Source organism: Carettochelys insculpta, chromosome 12 (assembly GCF_033958435.1).
Source record: "Carettochelys insculpta isolate YL-2023 chromosome 12, ASM3395843v1, whole genome shotgun sequence".
Taxonomy (NCBI): domain Eukaryota; kingdom Metazoa; phylum Chordata; order Testudines; family Carettochelyidae; genus Carettochelys; species Carettochelys insculpta.
The window spans coordinates 31495912-31516705 of record NC_134148.1 but is presented as its reverse complement, the minus strand read 5'-3'; the positions used below and the strand labels follow the sequence as shown (position 1 = coordinate 31516705).

General features: G+C 48.9%; 1 protein-coding gene across 1 annotated transcript in view; it reads right to left on the bottom strand.

Annotated features, from left to right (window-relative positions):
- The window catches only part of NTRK3 (neurotrophic receptor tyrosine kinase 3), a 346470-nt gene that overhangs the window by 28333 nt on the left and 297343 nt on the right, over window positions 1-20794 (bottom strand). Inside the window, exons 14-15 of the mRNA XM_075006317.1 lie at window positions 18128-18300; window positions 9300-9543 (exon numbers count right to left, since the gene is read on the bottom strand). Of these exons, the coding sequence (XP_074862418.1) occupies window positions 9300-9543; window positions 18128-18300 (417 nt within the window). The remainder of the gene's footprint in view (window positions 1-9299; window positions 9544-18127; window positions 18301-20794) is intronic.

The window sequence follows — 20794 nt, the reverse complement described above, 5'->3', positions numbered from 1 at the left end:
CCATTTAAGCTATTGATGATGGTTCAGGTTGGTTCCTATTTTATCTGAACCAGTTTCCAAGCACTGGTACTAGGGAGAATGTTATGAGTCAGTCTGGTGGCACATATCCTGAGCACTTGGCAATGCTAGGGCAGAGATCAACCCCTCTAACATGGCTGGCAGGCTGGTGTTTTCACTAGTTGATTACAGACTATTCTTCCCAGTCCTCTTTTGTCTCTGCAGTTCAAAGACGACGTCACTAGACTGGTGACAGATTTAGTTTGCCACATCCCTCTCATTAAAAAAATTAAATGAACAGTGTATACATCGAAACAGCAACTCAGCCATGAGGTGGGCAGGTGGGGAGGGGGGCAGAATTAGGATAATCACCATTCTTGAGAAAATGCCATGAATTACAGCACAACCTAATTACCCCGATTAATTCTCCTGCACTCACACTGCATTGTGAAGGGCTCTTAATGTATCAAAGGCGGGGGGGGGGGGCAGAACTTTTACAATTTTTTTCCATTCCTGTAAACGTGGAGAGTGGGGAAGACAATCTGGATAAAACAAGACAAGATGCTGCTCATACATCTTCCTTTCAGGAGACAATAAACTGTACTGTGAATTCAATTTGCCAGGGTTTTACAGCAGCTGGAGTGATATCAAAGACCAACGCATTTAATATTGTGCATTCTTTTCCTACACACACGCACGGAACACCCAGTTGCTGTATTGTCACACAAGAGTCTCCCCTTCCAAACCCGTCATGAGTGGGTGACTCCCACTCCTGCTCTCTCATTTCTGATTGCAAGCAGGGACTGGAGCACTGAATAGGTAGCATGCAGAGCCCTAAAAACTGAGCACCACCTGGAATGAAATAACAGGGTCGTTCTGTGATGAGAGTCCCATCCAGGCCTCATTGGGAAGGTTGGTGTCTGGTGCTGGAAGAGAGAGGGACTGAAGTGTGGAGGATGAGGTTGCACAGAGCAGTGCGCCGCAGCCAGTGTGCCTTGGCGCACTGGCGTGCTGTGAAGTGGAGCTTAGTGTACCTCAGAGCTGAGTGGCGGGAGCGCCGTCTGCTACTCTGTGCACGTGCCCCACCGCTTGGTGGGAGAAGCAGGTGGCAGCAGCGGCGGTGGCTCTGGTGAGCCCCTGACATCGAGTTAGTGCGGGTGGCGGGTTCTGCAGGAGGGGAGGAGGATTGGATTAGAGTGGAGGGCTGGGAGAGGGGACGGCATTAAATATCTACTGGGTGTGCCACGAAGTTATAACAAGTGCTGAAGTGTGTCACGCGGCGATAAAGGCTGCTGAGCAGTGGCACAGAACTCCCGAGAAAGGGTACAAAGTTACACTGAGAAAAATATTCTTAACAGTAATGGAGATCTCCATTATCTGGCCAAGTGCCTGCAAGACTAGACACTGGTTTGCAGAAGATCCGCATCCATTCTGGAGATCTCCAGGTTCCCTTTCTGTTACCTTCTAGAGCTCTTCCAGTCCCCTCGTAGCACACGTCTGTCTCCGTACATGACTCCGGCACGTGCTCTGCCAGGCATTTCCTGTCCTTTGGGGAATCCTTCCTTCAGTGGGACACTTTGCCCTGTCCAGTTCCTGTCATCTATGGATCACGCACAATTTTTACAGACACTAAAATTTCCAGCATTGCCATGGCGTAAACCAGGGACGGGCTGCTAGAAATAGATGGTGGGCCACAGCAGTGGATTCACACACTCCAAAAGTGCTGGCAGGGGTAGAAAGGCCAAGGAAGTACGGGGTTCTCATGCCTCAGTGTGTGAGAGGTGCTGGGGGGAGGAGTCAGCTGGAGGTCCAGGGGCTGCAGGTGGACCCCCAGTGGGTAGGGTTACCATATAAAAAATGACGACACTCCTGGAGGGAATGTTTCGGTGTCAGTATCTACCAACTCATGTCGTATTAATGTGCTACAGGATGTACAGTACATTAATACAATGTGAGTTGGCAGATAGTGACCCAGATACACTCCCCTGTCTTTTTTGAAAGGTCAAATCCGGTAACCTTACGCAATGGGCCAGATGTGGCCTGCACGTTGCAGGTTGCCCACCACTGGTGTAAACTATATTATTGCTTCCATTTTACAGAAGGAGAGCCTGAGGGACAGAGAGGTGAGGTGACTTGGATTCATTACCCAGCATTCACACTGCTCCGTGAGGTCCTATAGGTGTTAGACAGGCTGCCAAGAGCATCTAACAAAGTGAGTAAGAGGAACGAGGAAGAACATTTGGAAAGTGGAGTGGGATATGAAGAGGGGAGCCTGCAGTGCTCCTGCGCACATGCTGTGTAGTGTGTAGGCTTCAGGCCCATATGCTTCAGGCTCACCTCCAAGAACTGCAAGAGGGATGAGAGTGGAGAGCCCTGCGACAATTCCTAGTGAGAAGTGGCTGGTGTTTCACAGACCATTATTTCTTCACTATTAATTAAGGGAAAAGGGTTCGCGCTCTGCTAATTAGCATTAGTCAAATGGGAATGAAGTAATGCCAGAAGGGCAGGTGCCAAATCAATTTTCCCTACTTTTGTTCAGTAAACTTCAGCCAGATTTCTAAGTTGGGAAGGCTGATGGATGAGCTCTAAGGATGACTACGTTTTAAAATCACCTTTGAATATTGGTACAGCAGTGCCTGTTCTTTCCAGCTCTACTTGGGACCGCATGAGATGTGACATTGCATCCCAACTTGGGGCAGGAAATCTGGCATGATGCTTCTTGCTGGCACTGCTGTGCTGTAGCTGGGCATTCTCCTTGGTGCCACACTGCCCTCGTGTGACATGGAGATGGACACTAATACCAGGTCCCAGAGCTTCCGAGGAAGAGATAATAGGGACATTATATTCATGAAGGATTCTTTAGCACTAAAATACCTAGGCAGTGGATGTGTGAGAAATGCCAATGGCGAGATTAGGACTGAAACTCTTAAGTGAATTGAACAATGACAGGGACTAAGCATTATCCATTGTTACTACTTGGCAGGAATGATGTCATAATGAGGTTTCTGATGCTACCAAACTTTCCTATTCTGATTGAATCTTTGCCCTCACTCCTAGTTTCACATCCATGTTAGGACATTAACTGGGCATCATTAGATATTGGCTACCGAGATGTCAGGACTAGGACCAGGATTCTCTTCCAAAGACTTGGAAATGTCACCCTTCCTTCCCCAGGTCTCCTATCACCACAAAAAAACAAATAGGCGGAAAGCATTCAATTTAAGTTGGGGAGTGGGTTAAAAAAGGAGAAACAAGAAAGGAGAACTTTCACCTACAGGTCCAATTAATCCTGAGGCACTCAGGGTGTTGGAAAGAATTTGGTTAACTTCTCGTTTCCATGCCCCTCCATGCTTCCGGCCTTGACCCACCACACCAGTGACAAACCATCACCAGAAAATACCTTCTTCCAACATTTCCAACCAAATTGTACAGACTTGAGAGGTTTGCACATCACAGTGAACCACCTAAATCAAGCCAAACTGTTAAGACCACAACTCACCCCTCATTAAAACACCGGGGACCCTTCCGTTGCCTTGTGTATTCCTGGCATTCTGATTGCTTCTCTCTCATTTTGGTGAAGGGGAGCCCAATGACCTCCCTGGGGGAGACTCAGGAGTCCCATTAAGATTAGCAAGGAACTTCCCCAAGGTTGGGTCTAAAGGATGGCTGCGTTACTGAGCAAGTCACCCCTTTCTTAGGCTCCGAGCACAGTCCACAGTGAAGCACCTTCTGCTGTGAGATTCCCGCACACCCCCACCCAGCTCTACCAGAGAAACTCAGTCCTGTCCTGCTGCACCATCTGCTGTTCCAGCAATTGCCTCTTGCACATACCTCTACTGATACCTCTCAGTTTTAACATACAGAATCTCAGCTACTCTAGTCCAGGGCTCCCCACACCCATAAGCCAGGACCTGCAAGTCCCCCTTCCCCTTCCTGGAGTCCTGGGTCTTTTCTGTAAAAGATGCAATTAAAAACAATCTCTTCTCATCAGTACGCAGCTAGTCAGTCCTCTGTTCCCACAGGGATCAAAAACAAAAATGAAATGGACCATTACACAGTGCTTTACAGCAATGCAGGACATCTCAGAGGTCCAGAGAGGCCTGGGTCACTTTCAGCTTTTGAGGCCCCTAGGCATAATAAAGACACTAAAATGTACCTGTTCTCTACCTTTCAACATGACTTGATCCAGCACCAGCCACTAGTAATGATTTGTTTATATCATCAGCTGATCCAAGCAGACAGTTCATCGTGGTCTAATCTTGTGCCATCAGAACTGATATATTAGTATTAATATTTAAGAACATTTTAACTCTTTAACATGACAAAATCTATATATTTAAAAAGTACGTCTTTTACCAAATTACTTGTCTTATTTGCTTACATTTGCAGCTCTAAGCTGAGAGTGTGTCGTGTTTTGGTCTGAAAGGGATGCACATAAAAAGTTGTGAAACTTATTAAATGCCAAAAAATCAGTAAGTGTCTAAATCTGAGGCTCCCTTTGCACTCGAGGTCCAGGCTAATAGGATCTCCTTCCCTTCTCTCCCCATCCCCTGACTGCGCCTGTAGCACACAGATTTGGGGATTCTGCTCATCCCAGTTCCGCCCCTCCACCCTCCCTCACTAATCAAAGATTTTCATCTCAGATCTTTCCGCACTTGCCAAAAACTAAAACCAAAACAAACCACTTCCTCCTCATAAGAAACCCTGTCTCCTCAAAACAGGTTTAAAAGCAAGAGCTGAAGGGATTCCTAAGTGATCAGTGTGGGAAAGGACACATCTGTCTTCAGACTGAACATGGAGAGAGGGAAAACAAATCACTCCGTTGCTTTTGTTACGTCAATGTTTGGTTTTTTTTATCTAAACATGTAACAGGAAATTAAGTAGTTCACCTTTGTCAAGCATTGTGCATCCTACTTATGCATGAGCCAGATGGCACTTCCTCTTTGTTTTAGAAGATTAAAAATGGAAAAGAAAAGAAAAGAAAAGAAAAGGAAGAACAGGCTGAGAGTTAATCCCAAGCCTCGAATGTACTCCTGCATTCCCTGTGCCTAGTTATGCACACCGAGTAGGGCTGGAGGAGAGCAAACACAGAGACCCAGCAGATTTAAGTAAGCTGCGTCCTTTGGAGTGCTGCAGAACTGTCAGATCTTGTCAGCTTTCACATGGAATCCTTCACAGCTTTCTCAGAAATTACTGTATTCCACGGGGGACTCAGCCTGGATTTGCAATGCAATACAGAAATCACCTGAAATAGAACTTTGCGCCAGGATCCTACCAATGTGCTCTGCATGGGCGCTGAGAAGTTGGTTAAGGGAACTTACAATGGGGGTTATATCCACTGCTTAGATGCATACTGAAAGGGTAAACGTAAAGGCTGAACTCATCAGCCACAGTCCAGTACAGCAGAAGCTCGATTATTCACCCCCGCCCCCCACCCACCCTGGGGAACTAGGGGTGCCAGATAATCAAATGCATCCAATAGTGGAGTGGGGCCAGTGCTGCCACTGCCAGATGGGCCGCAGGCTCCCGGTCCTGCTGCTGGCAGCTCCAGCATGGCAGCCAGCCCCCATCCCTCCTGCTGCCAGCCCTGGCATGACAGCCAGCCCCCAACCTTGCCACAGCGGGCTCTAGCATGACAGCCAGCCCCCGGCCCAGCTACTGCTGATGCCAGCTGAGCATCCAGCCCCATGGCTGCTGGTACCGCTGCTGTTCCCACCATCACCAGCCAGCCAGACAGCTGGCTCCTGGATCTGCTGCTGCTGGCCCCAGCCCCACTGCTATGGGCTGGGCAGCTGGCCCCATGGCCAACCCAGCCCCGCCCCATCGCAATCACATTTCTGTATGATCATATGGTCAATTAACTGTCTCCAGCCACCAGCAGAGCAGGTGCTGGTTTACTGAACATGTTGGTTATCCAACTTTCAGATAACCCAGTTTTAATGTAGCTCCATATGGGAATCCCAGACCTACTTTGATTTTCAGACTTGGGATCTTGCTGTCTATGTTGCTTCAATAGTGACTATTTGTGGCATCCAGAACAGAGGTAAAATTGCTCTTCATGTTGGGCATAAGCAACAGGAACAGATAAGCTCTAAAGCCCAAAAGTTTCAATGCAAGACATTTGGATTCAAAACAAACAAACAAACAAACAAACCCTGAGACACATTCAGGACCCACAAGCACAATTGTTGGGGAACAGAAGTGCTTGCCTTGCACAGGTTTGCAGGAGAAGTCAATGGCATTTTGCACCAAGGTTACATCACCCTGATATTACAGCCACAAAGCCCTATCCAATACCACTCTTGGTACCATCGTTTTTTTGCCAAGAAGATGGCTAGCAGCGAGTTCAATAATGCCAACTGCCATTTACAAACCTTATTCTTTCGCACAAGTTAAACCTGGCAAAGGAAATCTCATGCTATCACAGTATGTTGTGCGAAGCGAGAGCAGAAGGGGAAAGCACAGTTTGAGGGGAAATGTTGGAGCAGAGTATAGAGCAGTTAAGGACTCCTGGGTTTTGCTCAGAATTATGCGAGAGATGGGGCCTGCTGGCTATTGAAGGGAACAAGGGAATCAAAAGAAATGGGAGCAAGTCAGTTCTCTGCCACTGAATCGCTGTGTGACCTTAGGCAAATCATTTAACTTCCTTGCGCTTTATTTTTCCCCTGTGTAAACAGGGGTGAGAATACTGGCACTTCTCAGAGGTGGTTATAGGGAACCTTTCAAATAGACGGTGCTAGAGGAGGGCACTGTAGTCACCGTATTTTGGGTTAAATGGTCAAGTGTTTTTAATCCTAAAACTATTAAAAATAGACTTTGATGAACAAAACCCTTTCCCTGTGACTCTCTGCTCGTAAAGAGCAAAGTGCAAGGGTCTGCTTTGGTCACACAAGGCTGTTGGTGTGAAACAAAGAACAGCCAGCCCGAAACAGATGATTTCTATAGATGTTGCTATAACTGGTTGAAAAGGGAGCAATTTAACTTCCACCTCCTCAGTCAACAAAGACAATTGCATAGCTAGAAATGACTTATCTACAATTGACTTACCTGGCTGTGTTCACAGAGAGAGGTTGTTGGGAATACTCTCATGCTGACCTCCCTTACTCCTTGCAATATTGAGGAGTACAGGGGTCAACTGTCAACCCCTGACAGTTTGGTTTTGTGCGTCCCTGCCAGGCACACGTAATCAAACCCGGAAGATTGATCCTGACTGGATCGATTTTCCATGTAGTGAAGACATACTCACAGTCGTAAAGCTGAGAGCAGATGAGTGAGGCCATGAGATTTTTCCATTTCAGAGTGTGAGAAAGGTCCCAATACATTCCTTTCATCCATGAAGCTCTTTGCAGTTCTCATTCCCTTTAAACAGAACTAGTAGGGGACAGCAATCCTGCTACATTGGTGACTTACAGAAACCTTCGTGTGGTTTTCAATAATGGAGTTCAATGGAGCATGCCTTTTCTACAGCCACTGAGAGAAAAGTCAGATAATACCATGCAAGCTCATCCTACTTCAACCCTGCAAGACTCCTCAAAGCTTTTTACGCCCACTAGTTTCTTATCTAGCTTGGTTCTTGAAACCTCTGCATTAATGGTGCCTCCAAGCTCATTCACTCTCTGGAGAACTTCCCCCACAGCTTGGCTTTTCCTTCTATAGCTTCAGGCTATTCCTTGACTGGGCATGAAACCTTGAGAAGTGCCAAAGTCAAGATAGGAAAGGAGATTTCTCTCATTGTACCATTTGTCAAAATTCCTCTGTCCCTCTCCACTTCCATCCAACCATAAGTTAGCTCCCATCTCATGTTGTTTTAAAATAACACAGCCATGTTCACTCTGTCCCAAGCTGACAGAAATCAGCAGAGAAACATCAGCCAGCTATGCAGAACTAGAACCTATGTTGTAATTTGAAAGGGACCAAACCCAGATGGTTCTCTACAGCAATTGCTTCCATTTCTAATCCTAAAGACTCTCTTATATATATAGACATTTGGGTGGTCTGAATCCTCTATACTAGGGGGTCAGCAATCCCTGGCAGGAGTGCCAAGAGTGGCACGCAAGCTAGTTTTCATCGGCATGCAAGGAGGGAGTTCAACCCCACACCTCCTCCCCCATGCAGCTGGCAGCTTGCTCAAAGCCAGGCCACCTGTGGATTAATGAAAGACCAGCTAATGCTACCAACTACCACCTAAACGATAAAGCTCTGCATCTTCATGTATTTATTAACGAAGCTGTTGTAAGTGGGACAATTAGTGACTTTAAAAAGTATCACCAGCACTTGGACCACACATATAGGTCAAAAGGTCAAATTTCAGCACTCTGCCTTGGAAAGGTTGCTGACCCCTGATCTATACAATCTTTCCTACCCCATCCCCAAGCCTCAAATTAAAACCAGTTTTCCACTGCTGAGGAGTATTGGGGAGAACTTGCTTCACAGCCCACCTGTCTAGCTCCTACATTAGCCAGATGGGGTATGCAGAGCAACACAAGGGTGTGTGTCAGGACAGGGGAAAGTCTGAGTATAAACAGCAGCAGACAAGGCTGAAAGTAGCTCCTGAGTCATTGGGTCAAGCTCCAGCATCTAACGCACAATCATCCTCCGCGTTAAAGCAATGTATTTATTATCCGGTCTCCTACAGAACTTCTCGAATGATGGGGCCTGAGCAACCTACCTTGGCAAATTACTCCATTGTCTAAATTATGTCCCTTTTGAAAGCCAGTCCTGAGATCAAACCTAAATTGCCTATTATTTCCTCTCCCATACTTTATGTAGTTATCAGTCACTCTTTCAGTTGCCTTTTCTCTAAGCTCCATATATTAAATTTCTTTAATCTCTCCCTACAGAGCACAACCTCCAATCTTTTAATCAGCTTTGTCACCCTTCTTTGGACTCCCTTTAATGCATCAATGTCTCTTTTTTTAAAAAAAGAGAGAAATCCAAAACTGTACAGTGTGTGAGTGTGTGTGTGTTTGTGTGTGTGCGTGCATGCACACGGAGAGAGAAAGAGCTGCATGAGTAAAAGACTAACTGAATGAGTGTAAGGACAGGAGTGTACAGTTATAAATGTGTATGGGGGTGTTGGTGAGAAGGACAGTGCACCTTTGTGTGTGCATGCACATGTGTGTGTGTGTGTATAAGCAGGTACAAGGCGGTGATCACGAGTGGTTGCCTTACGTGGTGTTTCAGGGATGATGGGGGAAGGAACGAACAAGCACGAGTCAATAGCTTTGGTGGTTGTCTGGCAGTAGAATTTCCTGACCTCCGCCCATTCTGCCCTTTAGATTTTGGTGCTGGAGCCGCCTTACCCTGTAGTAATCCGTGCTGTAGACATCTCTCGACATCCCAAAGTCTCCAATCTTCACCAGCAGGTTGGCGCCAACCAAGCAGTTCCTGGTTGCCAGGTCTCTGTGCACAAAGTGCTGGGAGGCAAGGTACACCATTCCAGAGGCAATCTGGCTAGCGATGTGCAGCATCTGGGACAGTCCCAGCTCCCCCTTGGCCTGTCGAGGCTGCCCATCCACCAGAATCATGGCATCCGGGCCATGCGCCCTGCAGGGGGAAAGAGCAAAAAGCGCAGATGTGGGGATTGAAACAATCCTGTGGCAGGGATCTCTCACCGTCTCCATCCTTCCTGGAGTCAGGACATTGGGCTCCAATCTCTGGGACAACTGGCTTCTCTTGGAAAGACTGAACCAAAATAAATATGAACCCCTCAAGATCTCGAAGTACAGTTCACCCCCCCACCCCTTAAAGCCTCCAAATATTTAGCTCTCTCCCTTTCTTACAATCCCATCTTTCCCTGGCTCTCCAGCAGCCCCCTTCTCCATACATAGCCTCTTCTTTTCTCACCAAGCTCTATTCCACCAACCCCCACTGCATCCTCTGCTCTTGGTGACATTCCACTGAGCGAGAGGAATCTCCCTCTGGTAGGCTATAGATGTCACATGCTCCTGGGCTGCCCCAGGGTCAGGCCTGCCAACAGAAGGGGCAAGGGGGCAACTGCACCAGGGCTTGGAGATTCAGAGAGGCCCAGAGCTCCTGGCCACTGCTGCCCATACCATGGCAGCAGCTGTGGCTGGAGTCCCAGGCCCCTTTGAATTGTGGACTCTGAGGCCTGGCAGAGGAGTGTGCTGTGGTCTGGATGACAGTAAGGGCTGACTGCCTGAGGCTCCACTCCATCTGCCTGAGGCCCCGCCCCTTTTCGGGCACAGAGCTGGGCTCCCTCCCCACACTTTACCCTGGAGGTTGTCGGTCTTAATGCCCAGGTCAGACCCGCAACCCTAACCCTGAGGCAGGCCAGGAACATATAAGCTTGAACAGAAGCATCTGTGGCGGGTAGGCAGAGGCAATGCATGGTGTGGTTACATGGTCACATTGCCCCCTCCAGATCTGCAGGCATCAGTAGACCCTGCAAAGTCAGGAGAAATCCTGGGCACCACAAGATGTGCATATATGAAACAAGCGCAGTGTCGGTTTGCACTCAAGGTCAGCCCCACTGCTGCCCAGTTCCCCTCACATGCAGTATACCTATCTTTGCCACACTACCTGCGCTGTGATGACTCTCTCCCACTGGAATTCACCCTCTGGATGGCTGGGCAGAGGTGGAATAGAAAACCTTCATATTTAGGGGGAAAGTCCTAGAGATTTTGCTGCAATTGCCTTCTTCCTGACGAGCTACAGAACGTTTCCTCTGGGACTTTCATGCCGCTCTCTTTGAAATGATTCTTGGCATTTCATCCCCATCATCCGCCAGTGGCAGGGAGCTAGCGAATTGAAACCGCTTGTACAGAGCTGTCCCTCCTTCCCTGCATGGGGTTAGACATCCCCACAAGATCAGAACTGTAGAATAAGCACTGGGATTTGCATCCAGATATTCCAGGTACAGATGATTCTTTTTTTTCAGATGCCACTTCTTCAAATGCCTAATGCTTCCCTGCCACCACACCTACAACCCTAAGTCTCCCCTACAAGCCAGGCGGAATAGTTTTGAAAGAGCAGGCAAACTCTACAGGAGCAGGAAGTGCTGCAGACAGAGGTGGAGAGGTTGCAGGATGCTGGAAACAGGCATGCTCACACAGCACACGCCTAGGAGTGGTGAAGTAGCAGGAGCTGGGCAGGGGGGTAGAAATGTCATGGAGATTACAGGGCTAGTCGCAAGGAGAGGGAGGAATGATGAAAGGAGCTGTGGGCTGCAAAAACTTGCTAGGGAATGTGGCAGAGCGCAAGAGGGGATTACTGAAGAGAGTATATAAGAGGAATGATTTATGTCTTATTTAAACATCCTAAAGCCTGTTCTATCCCCGGCAAATTAGCTGTTGTTGACAACAGATGTCAGCAGCAGGTGCAGCTGAGCTGGTGCAGAGCACAGCTGAGCTACAAACATGCAACAGAATGAACCACAGAGTCAGAAACAGGCAGGAACTGGCCACGGTTTTGCACGTGGACCCCTGCTCGTTGAGGTTCGACAGCGGCTGACACCTGTTGTCAGCAGCGAGTAATTCTTCTGGTGTAGGGCAGGTCTGCAAGCAAGCAGTGTGTTGCTGACAGATTGTTGTTAAATCTGCCTGCTCCTTCAAACTTTAAACAGACCAACAAACACCAGGGAAATCTCTCATTTTGCCCCGTCTAGGTAAAGACAGCAGGTCACGTTTAAAACATATTAGCTGGTCACGGCCAGCCTGGGAAGAAAGTGCAGTTATCTTGTTTACCCCGGAGTTTAAATTAGTTAAAACCTCTTTAAATGCAGCCTATTGTCCTAATCCAGACAGTTCTCCCTCTGTCCCTCCCTCCCTGAGGCTGGGATGGTCCCAGAGGAGATCATGTCAACAGGCAAATGTGCTTAGGATAAGTGACAGCAGCCTATCCACTGCTATGGAGAAGGCTGCCCAAAGCATAGGAGGAATGGCTGGCCTCTCGCTTTTGGAGCGAGCAGGAGTAATTCAGTATACTAAGGGCTGTAAAACAGGGCAGGTGAGCAGTTCGACCTGAAAGTCAACCCCAGATGTGCAATTCCAGCTATGACAGTTGCGTAGCTGGAATCAACTTATGGGATCACTTTATCTGGCCGTCCTCACTAAAAGAGGTCAACGAGAGAAACTTCCCCCTCGACCTCCCTTACTTCTCCTGATAATGAGGAGTGCAGAGGTCAACTGTGAAGCCCCGACAGTTCGATCTGGCACATCCCCACTAAATGGTGTGAAATCAAACCCTGGAAGCTCGACCTTGACTGGGTCGATCTCACGGTCAGTGTAATGTACCAGTATCCCAGAGGGATTTGTTCTTTGGGGAGAAAACATGTGATGGACATTTGTGTTAGCATGGGGCAGAAATCCCCCTTCTTCAATGAGCACTGTCTCTTTTTGCCCCCAGCTGTTTGGACAGCGGAGTTATTAAATATATATATACCACTATATTTTTTCCTGCAATGAGTAGCATGTATGTTTGTTCCTTCTCTCCTCAAAAGGCTACGAAAACATCCAAGAAACAATTGCCTCTGAGTAGGGAGCAGGTTTGGAGTATTTAACAAAAGAGGAAAGTTAAAGGTCACTGCAAATAGGGCTTTAAGATGGACAAAATTAAGTAACCTTAACTCTGGCTGGTGTTACCATCCAAGCTCTGATTTTAACACACTCTCATGTGCTCTGTCTCTCTGTCCTTCTGGCAGGGTAGACATGGAGAGGGAGGCACACATGCAATAAACACAGACGGAAAGAGGATATTTGAGCACCATAGAACCACAAAGCAGCCACTGATGGTATGTACACAGCACTGCCTGCATAGCTGCTGCAGTGAACTCCCAGGCTCCCTGGTAAGTCAGCCCTGGAGATCCCCTGCTCCCCGGAGATGGATGTTTACACTTTGCCCGACAGGCTCTTTTGCAGGGAACTGCCATTTCAATGCTGGCCTTTTTATCAGCCAGGACACTGCAATTTGCAGCAGGATTTTTTTTTTAAACTTCCTGAGCAGGCTGACGGCGGCCTGACGTATCTGATCAGCTGCCACTGGCCGCAACAGGAGCAGCCAGGCTGCGTGAGGGCTGGGAGTGAAGTAAAGAGAGACCACCCTGTGGCACTCAATCCCCAGTCCAGGTGGCAGTCGTAAATTGAAATGACTCCCTTTGCCACATCGGTCACCTTTATTGTTCAACGTTTTCTCTGAAGGGCCCAATGAGGCAAAATAAAAATGGGGGAACTTTTATTTATGGTGCTCATCTGTGGGAAGCCCAGGCTAAAGTGAGTCCTCTCCAATTTTACTGCTTCTTCAATGTCTATTTAAAGGTGTAGTTAAACTCTGACAGGTTCCTCGGGTTATCTCCTGAAAGCAAACTCCACTGCTCTGGCTCTGAGAGCAGTGCTTGGCCAAAGCCAACGTCTGCATGCGTCCTGCAGGGTAAATGCCCAAAGCAAGGGCTGCAGGGACACCATTACGCGTTCTCCTATGTCACTGGCTCACATTCAGCCCCAGAGTAAGCTAGGATACTATCTGCTGAGCACGGTGGGACTTAGGCTCTCTCGTGGCACCAACACCATGGCTGTGGCATGCAGCAGCTGCTTCATAGCACATAACAATGCACAAAATGTTAGGGCAGGCGGCAAAGAAGCTGCTTGCTGGGTGACGGCGAAGAAGCATGTGATTAGCCAGCCTTGCTGAGGTTTTCACAATGTTTGCGTGCGAACTTCCTGTCCTTGAGGGACAACAATGTGGGATTTCAAGTGACAGAAGAGGTCAGGGCATGGGCCCGCCACCAGACAACTGGGCCATGGTGCCCCCACTTCCTCTGACTTTTCCATCCCGAAAGGTCCCCACTGCTCCCCTCTTCCTGGGGACAGGGGAGCGATGAGGTGACCTGGCAGACTGCTGCTGGAGACAACAGCTCAGCCGGGGGAGGGGGAAGCCTTCAATCTGGGAGGAGCTGGTGCTTAGAGGGCCGGTGGGTCAGCCCACAGCGCTGGGGCTGGCCTGGCACACAGGGTGGCTGCCGGTTCAAGCAGACACTGGCTGCTCTGGGGCAGCTTAGAATGGTGCTGGGGCCGAGGGGACGATGGTGGCTCAGTCTGACGTGGCTGGAGTAGGCAAGCTGGATCTGCTCCAGTCTGGGGGGGCCCTCAAGGGCTTTTCCTTTTACAGTATCTGGCATATGGGGGTGGGGCCTTGGCCAGAAGGGGTGTGGCCAATAGTCTTGCCTCCCAAACAGGGCGTTTACTTGTTACCCTTGGTCCAGGGCTTGGGTTCCTGAAAGATGGTGTCTCCTGCACGGAGCAAAAGGAGACACGGCTGCGTCCCCATTCCAGTCCCCTCAGAGTTTCCTCTGCAGCAAGCAAACACGAGGCCCTATTTATAACACGCAGCGACCTTCACGCCTAAGGAGTCCTGAATCCAGTCCCCTGCTCATCGCCTTGGGGCTGGAGACACAAAGGAGCCAGTGTACGCACACAAGCTTCAGCTCACTTCCTGACCCTGCCCAACGTCACTGCCTGAGGGAGAGAAGGTCCATCTAGGAGCCTCCCTTCCCCAGCGTTGGCCTCTTTCTGCCTCATCTCCTTTGTGAGGATGGCAGCAGAGCTGAGTTAGTGAATTAGGCTCAGGGCGTTCGTACTCTCACTGAGCACTGTGAGCTTTGCCTGGTGTTCCCCTGGCCCTGATGTCTCTTGGAGCCCTCCTGTTCCAGTTGCTAGGCTGGTGCACCTCCTGTCACTATCAAATATGGATCTGGTGTATATCAGGAATGTGAGGGCGGCTAACTGATGTTCCAGTGTCTGCCCTGCCCACCGCATAACTCCTCAGGGTCAGGGCATCCCCACAGCATGAAGGAAAAAAATCTAAGGTAATCCCTGGCACTACTGGGTAACCCAGGGACTGGTCTCCATCATATGGAGCCAGGTGAGGGGGCATAACACAGTAATGAGCCAAAGATGATGACTCATCAGGTACATGTACACAGACACTTCTTAGTCCAGTGTTGTCTCAATGCAGAAAATTGTGCCTTGGGTCCAACAAAGCCCTGGAAGTGTGGGGCTGCCATGGCCCCAAAAACCATTGCCCATAGCAGTGGTGGGCAACCTGAGACGCCAGGGCCACATGAGGCCCATCAGTGTCCTCTGTGCAGCCCGCAAGACCCTTTGTTTACAGGGTTGCCAGATTCCGCTGGTTTCCATCCGTGTCATTTTTCTCCCTACTGGAATTACTGAAGTGACACACACGAAGCAAGGGCACGTGAAGTGAGGTGCGTGCAGACTGCACACAGCATTGATCGTCAGAGCCATGTGCTTCCTCTGCATCCAATCAAAGCTCCGCTACAGTTCAATCGGCACTCCTCGCAAATTCTAAGTATGCAATCCCAGTTAGCAAAACTACCCTATACGGCAATGGTTCTTAACCTTCACTGCAGCCTTCACCCTTTGGTTCTCCAAATGTTTTTGCACCCCTTATCAAAAGTCAAAAATGGAGATGGGTGGGCCCATACACATTTAAATGCATATTAAATATATGTAAAATAGTTTTCTGATATTACTCACCACAAATAGTAGTACAGTAAGCATACAAAAATATGCAAGTACTACCCAGATATGTTGCAGAGTTTTGCTGTGGAAGTAAACTGTAACCGACGTGCTAACAGTTAGCGGCTAAATGAGTTCATACATAGGTCTGATAAAACAAAGTAGTTGTACTTACATGCCTGTGCTTAATTTGTGGTTTCAATGACTTACCTTTCAAAAAAATCTGGCATGTCTCACACCCCTAAAAAGGGCATCATGCACCCCCAGGGGGTGTGTGCACCCCAGGTGAAGAACCACTGCTATACTGGGGCACCGTCTTGGTCATGACAATCTTGTGGCCCATTGAAATGAAGGAGGGCCTCTCTTGCAGCCTATTCACTAGCCCGCATTGCCCATTGATGTCTTGGCATATGAATGTCTGTGTAAAGCTAAGTCACAGAGCTCTGGCAGCAGAAGGCTTAACAAAGAATGACTGTTACACTGAGGTACCCAGATGGCCTGTTCTGGAGTATTCTGTTTCGTGAGGTCAGTTAAAGCAGATGTCAAAGTGGCATTGTAAGGTATGACTCACCTGAAATATCTGGCTAGTCCTATGGAAGATGAAGCTTAATTTTTTTTTGGTCAGGGAATGGTGTCTCCACTTCATTTAAGAGCAGATGGATTTTGTCCTTTCCTAATAAGTACATTGAGTGCTTGGTCTACCATGCTTTTCTCTGGGATGGCATCCTTCAGCGACATACTGTCCTGCAGGTTTTATTTGTGCCCTGAACTAAATGAATGACCAGTTGAAGAGGCAGGTATGTGTTCACAATGATGACTGAGGGAGGTGGTCTACAAACTACTGGAAGGTGGCAGGCTGCCTTATAAAGCATGGTAGTGAAACAGAAAAAACAAGGGGTGATGAGAGCTGGCTTCCTAACTTGTCAAGCAGCTCATCTACCCGTGGCATGGGATAGGGCTCAACCTGTGAAATCATATGCAGTTTCCTACAGTCTGCACACAACCCACCCAGACACCTCTGGCTTGGGCTGTCCCAAGTACTGTGAAATTCCTACATCAGTGTGAGGGCCCCCTGAAGAGCTCCAAAGGCAGGTGAACGTTCCACGTCCCTTCCTATTGCTTCTTGCATGCAGCACACCTGTTTAAAATCCCAAACCTTTGAGGGGAGGCTTAGTTTTTCTGGGTCAGAAGTCAACTGCAAGAGCAGAACAATAATCTTGGTGAAAAGGAGAGCCCCGGCTCTCATTCAGCTCCTCATTCCTAATGTAATTATGCTGGTGTTCAGCAGTCAAAACACAAAAATATCAAGGGTCCAATTTTCTAAATACTTGGAAATAAAACTAGTAATTAGTTCAAGAGGTAAGCACCACTCCACTTACAGTGCACGTTTTAGAGCATGATTTCTGTGTCACCGGAGACCGGTACCAGACACATCCTCACAGCTCTGCTGTCTGCTCCAACCACTCACAGATTTGAAACAGGGCTACATTAACACAACCTCAACCACACCAGGAAGGTCAAACTGCGGCAGGCAGAGCACCCCTCAAATCACACCTCTCTAATCCACTTTACATTGCCTATAGACAAGCCCCGAGGGACAGCATATATGAAAGACCCATATTCTGGCAATAAAATGGTTACAAGATGATGGGCTGGTGTTTTAACCTGTACCAGGGCCAACCTACAATGGCCCCTAATTCCCCTGGTATTAGGGACATCTGTGTCACAATCTGGATCTATGACCAGAATTAGTTAGCAAAGCCCCAGTGTTTGGATCCAATGGGCACCCCAAAATCAGATCTGTGGATCTTAAAAGGGAGCTGGAAATCTCACAGGATCCCTACATCCACTGGTGCCCACCACATCAGACATGCTGGTAATACAGCTTCTCAAGGGTGGCATTTTGATTCTGCTCCTGGTCCCAACCACCATGAGGATTCCAAGGTGGGAGACGTGCAAAAATTGACAGTAACTTTGTTTTCACAAAGCAGAGAAAGTGTTCAGTGGGGTCAGTTCAGTTCTTGGCTTTGTTCTGCAGGGGAATGTCACAGCTGCTGAAAGGTGTTGGTTTGCCAGCCCTGCAGATTGCAGCCCTCCATCCACAGCATTCTTCTCAGCCTGTCTCCAGCCTCAAACCTGCTTTGAGCAGACAGGTGGCCTCAGTGGGACTGACAGCTTCTGTGAGCTAAGGTGCATGTATGGAAGGGGTGGGAGGGCTGGCTCTGTACTCCTGGAAGCGGGAGGGGCACAACAGCCAGCCCTCGGCATCACCCAGAGCACAGTGCTGGACCCCCATCCTGACCCCTCAGAGCCACAGAGTGGCGCGTCGGTGGCAATTTAAAGGGGTTGGGGGCTCCAGCCGCCACGGCTGCCCTCTTTGCCTCCTCCCCTCTCCCGCGGGCCCGGATGCCTTCTAGAGATAAGAAACAAATCCAGTCTGCAGGGCTCTCTGCTGAGACTGCTGAACCCATCAGCTGCAAGGCAGACTGAGAATGTCCAACTCATTTATCCCAAGCCATTAAGTAGTCCCTGGACTGTAACTTTTAGTCACCGTCTGGCTTTAAAGCAGTGACCCAGATGAGACAGGGCTGGTAACCCTGCCCTGCCTACCCTCTCAGCAGTCAGCTCACGCTTACCTCAGGAACTTATTCAGGTCCCCATGCTTCATGTATTCAAAGACCATGATGAGAGGGTCTCCATCACCACAGACCCCATAAAACTTGACAATGTGCTCATGCTGCAGGTTGGTGAGCAGCTCTGCCTCCCTCTGGAAATCCTTGCGGGCTGCCAGAGTGGGGTCTTTCAGCGCCTGGAAGAGAGAGCACACAAACAGGATTGAGAGGTAAGAGTCAGACAGACAAGGCCCGGTCTCCCCATTGCTGGCCTCTCAGGGGCAGAGGACTCTGCTGAGTGATACTGGTTGTTATATGGGAATCTCAAAGCACTTTACAAACATATTTCAAGAAAGCCACACAGCTGAGCCAGGTTTGTTATCCCCATCTTATTGACAAAGGAACAATGAGAAGTGAGTTGTCCTGGGTCACAAAACAAGTCTGTGGCAGACCTGGGCACAGAACCTTGGCATGTGAGCTCTAATTCCACACGTTTATTGCTGCCCCGAGCTAACCCCATCCTGAAACCCAGCCCAGGATCACACTGAGGAGGGCACCCAAGAGTGCAGGGGGAGGCGGGAGCAACAGCCTGGATAACAGCACCTGACTCTGCTGAGTACATATGGAGAGAGAGCAGATGGGAAGAGAAGAACCTAGAGGTTATAAGGAGGCCAGAGACCTTTCAGGACAGTTTATAAGAGCTGCTCTCTTCTCATTAAGCACACAGTTCCTAACCCTATAATAGGGTTTGAACCTGTGACAAGGCCCAAGACTGTTCTGTTTATGGGAGGAGTAGCTTGCCTTCCCTCCCATTAGACCGCAGTGTCTTACCAGAAGATGCAGAAAACATCAAAGGCCTCTTCACTTCCCTTTTCCACTAAACATGATTATCTGGGGCTTTGCTGTGGGCCCCATCACTGAACTCCTGGTCTTCTCACAGTGCTGTCACAGAGGCCTTTACTCCCTGGTTCTATGTCTCAGCCCTGCCCTGGAGGCATTGCCTGCAGGTGTTGGCTGAGTTGGTATGGCTCCATGGCACCAGTCAGTACCGCTGAGTTTGATGGCAAGGGGCAGCCACTGCCCATGAGGAGGGAGATTCTTCCCACATGGACAAGAGCCCACTTGGCAGTAGAACTCATTTCCAGACTCATTTCACAGAGAGCTGCAAACAGTCCTCAGAGGGTAATAGCTTCCTATTATTACCAACCTGGGAAGGATTTCAACTGGTGACCTTGGGCGAAAGGCTCAGTATCTCATTATGCCTCAGTTCCTGAGCCAGCCAGTCCCCTTTAGCTCTCTTTTATTTTGAAATAGCTGACTATGCCGCCTTTCTTCTGAAGACAGATTTGCTGGGCCATGCAGCTGTTGTGAGGATTTTTCAAAAATGCCTCTGAAGAAGGACACTGTCAAATCTTCCTCAGAATTTTTAAAATTGTGTTTTTATTCCCTGCTGTTTATAACAGCTCCCTGAGAGACTGATGCTGAAATCTGTATCCTTACCAAAACCATCTCCTTTAGCACATTTGAGCACACCTGTTTGCTGTTACTAGGTAGCTTGCAAGCATTGGGCAGTCTGCACGCACATGTTATGGTAAGGGTGTGAGGAGGACTTAACTACACATGCTTCCTGAGTACACAGTAAGTCTCCTCACGAGTGTCAGCCTGTGCACATTGTTTATCGCTGTACAGCCACTTAGGAGGACTGGTTGGGCGCTCCTTTGTTATTGTAAGGTAATTTGTGCCCATAGAGGAATTAATTTGGGGTGGGGGGGAAGAGCTCCGATGTTTTGGGGGAATCATCACAAATGCCAAGGATTGCAAAAGGCTGGTCAGATTTAGGGTCATTTGATCTTAATAGCAGGGTCAAATGGGGGCCGCCAGATGGGTGGAGGGCAGCGGTTGCACCCTCCAGGGCTGCTGCACTCTCACACTGGGCCCTGCTGCACCCCCAGCCACCCACAGTGCACCCCAGCCCCCAGGCTGCTCAGCTGCAGCCCAGCCCCTCCTCCATCCCCGAGTGGCAAGTGCCCACTGGCTCCAGCCCCACATGGATCAGTCCGTTTCAGTGGCCCCTTGAAATTGGCGGCCCCAGCAATGGCCCAGCTCAGCTGCCCCTAGGACCAGCTCTGCTTCACAGTATTTCCTTTTGGGCACCCACCCTTCCAGGACATTGCCTGCTTACCAATATCTTATTGTTGCAATGATGTCACTGGTGTTACCACAAACTCGGTCCTTTTCCTGTAAGTGTGTAAACTGATAGGGTCACCCCCTGACTGGGGACTCAGGATGGGATCCTGCTCACCTGACTCATGCCTGGAGTTCAAAGGCGGAGCTAGAAAGAGGAAGGTTGGCAGAACCTGGCAGTAAATGATGCACCTGACTGGCTGAATGTTAAGCATTTAGGAAGCTCCTGCTCATTTGCTTTGTCTTGAGAAAGTGGCTCTGCTGAGCGAGCGAGATGCTGAAAATGAATCCAGCTAGTCCTGCAGCTGTGTCAGGCTAGGTAAAGTGGCAAGGCTCTGTTCCCATGCGCTTTTTCCTCTGAACCAATCTCTGCAGGTTATTATCCAAGCATGAGGTCACTTCTCGTGCCCGAAACCCACTCAACACATGGCATAATTTCATTTTAATTCTTTGCCCTCCAGGGAGAGCCACCTAGAGATATTTAGATGGATGACAGTCACACCGTGC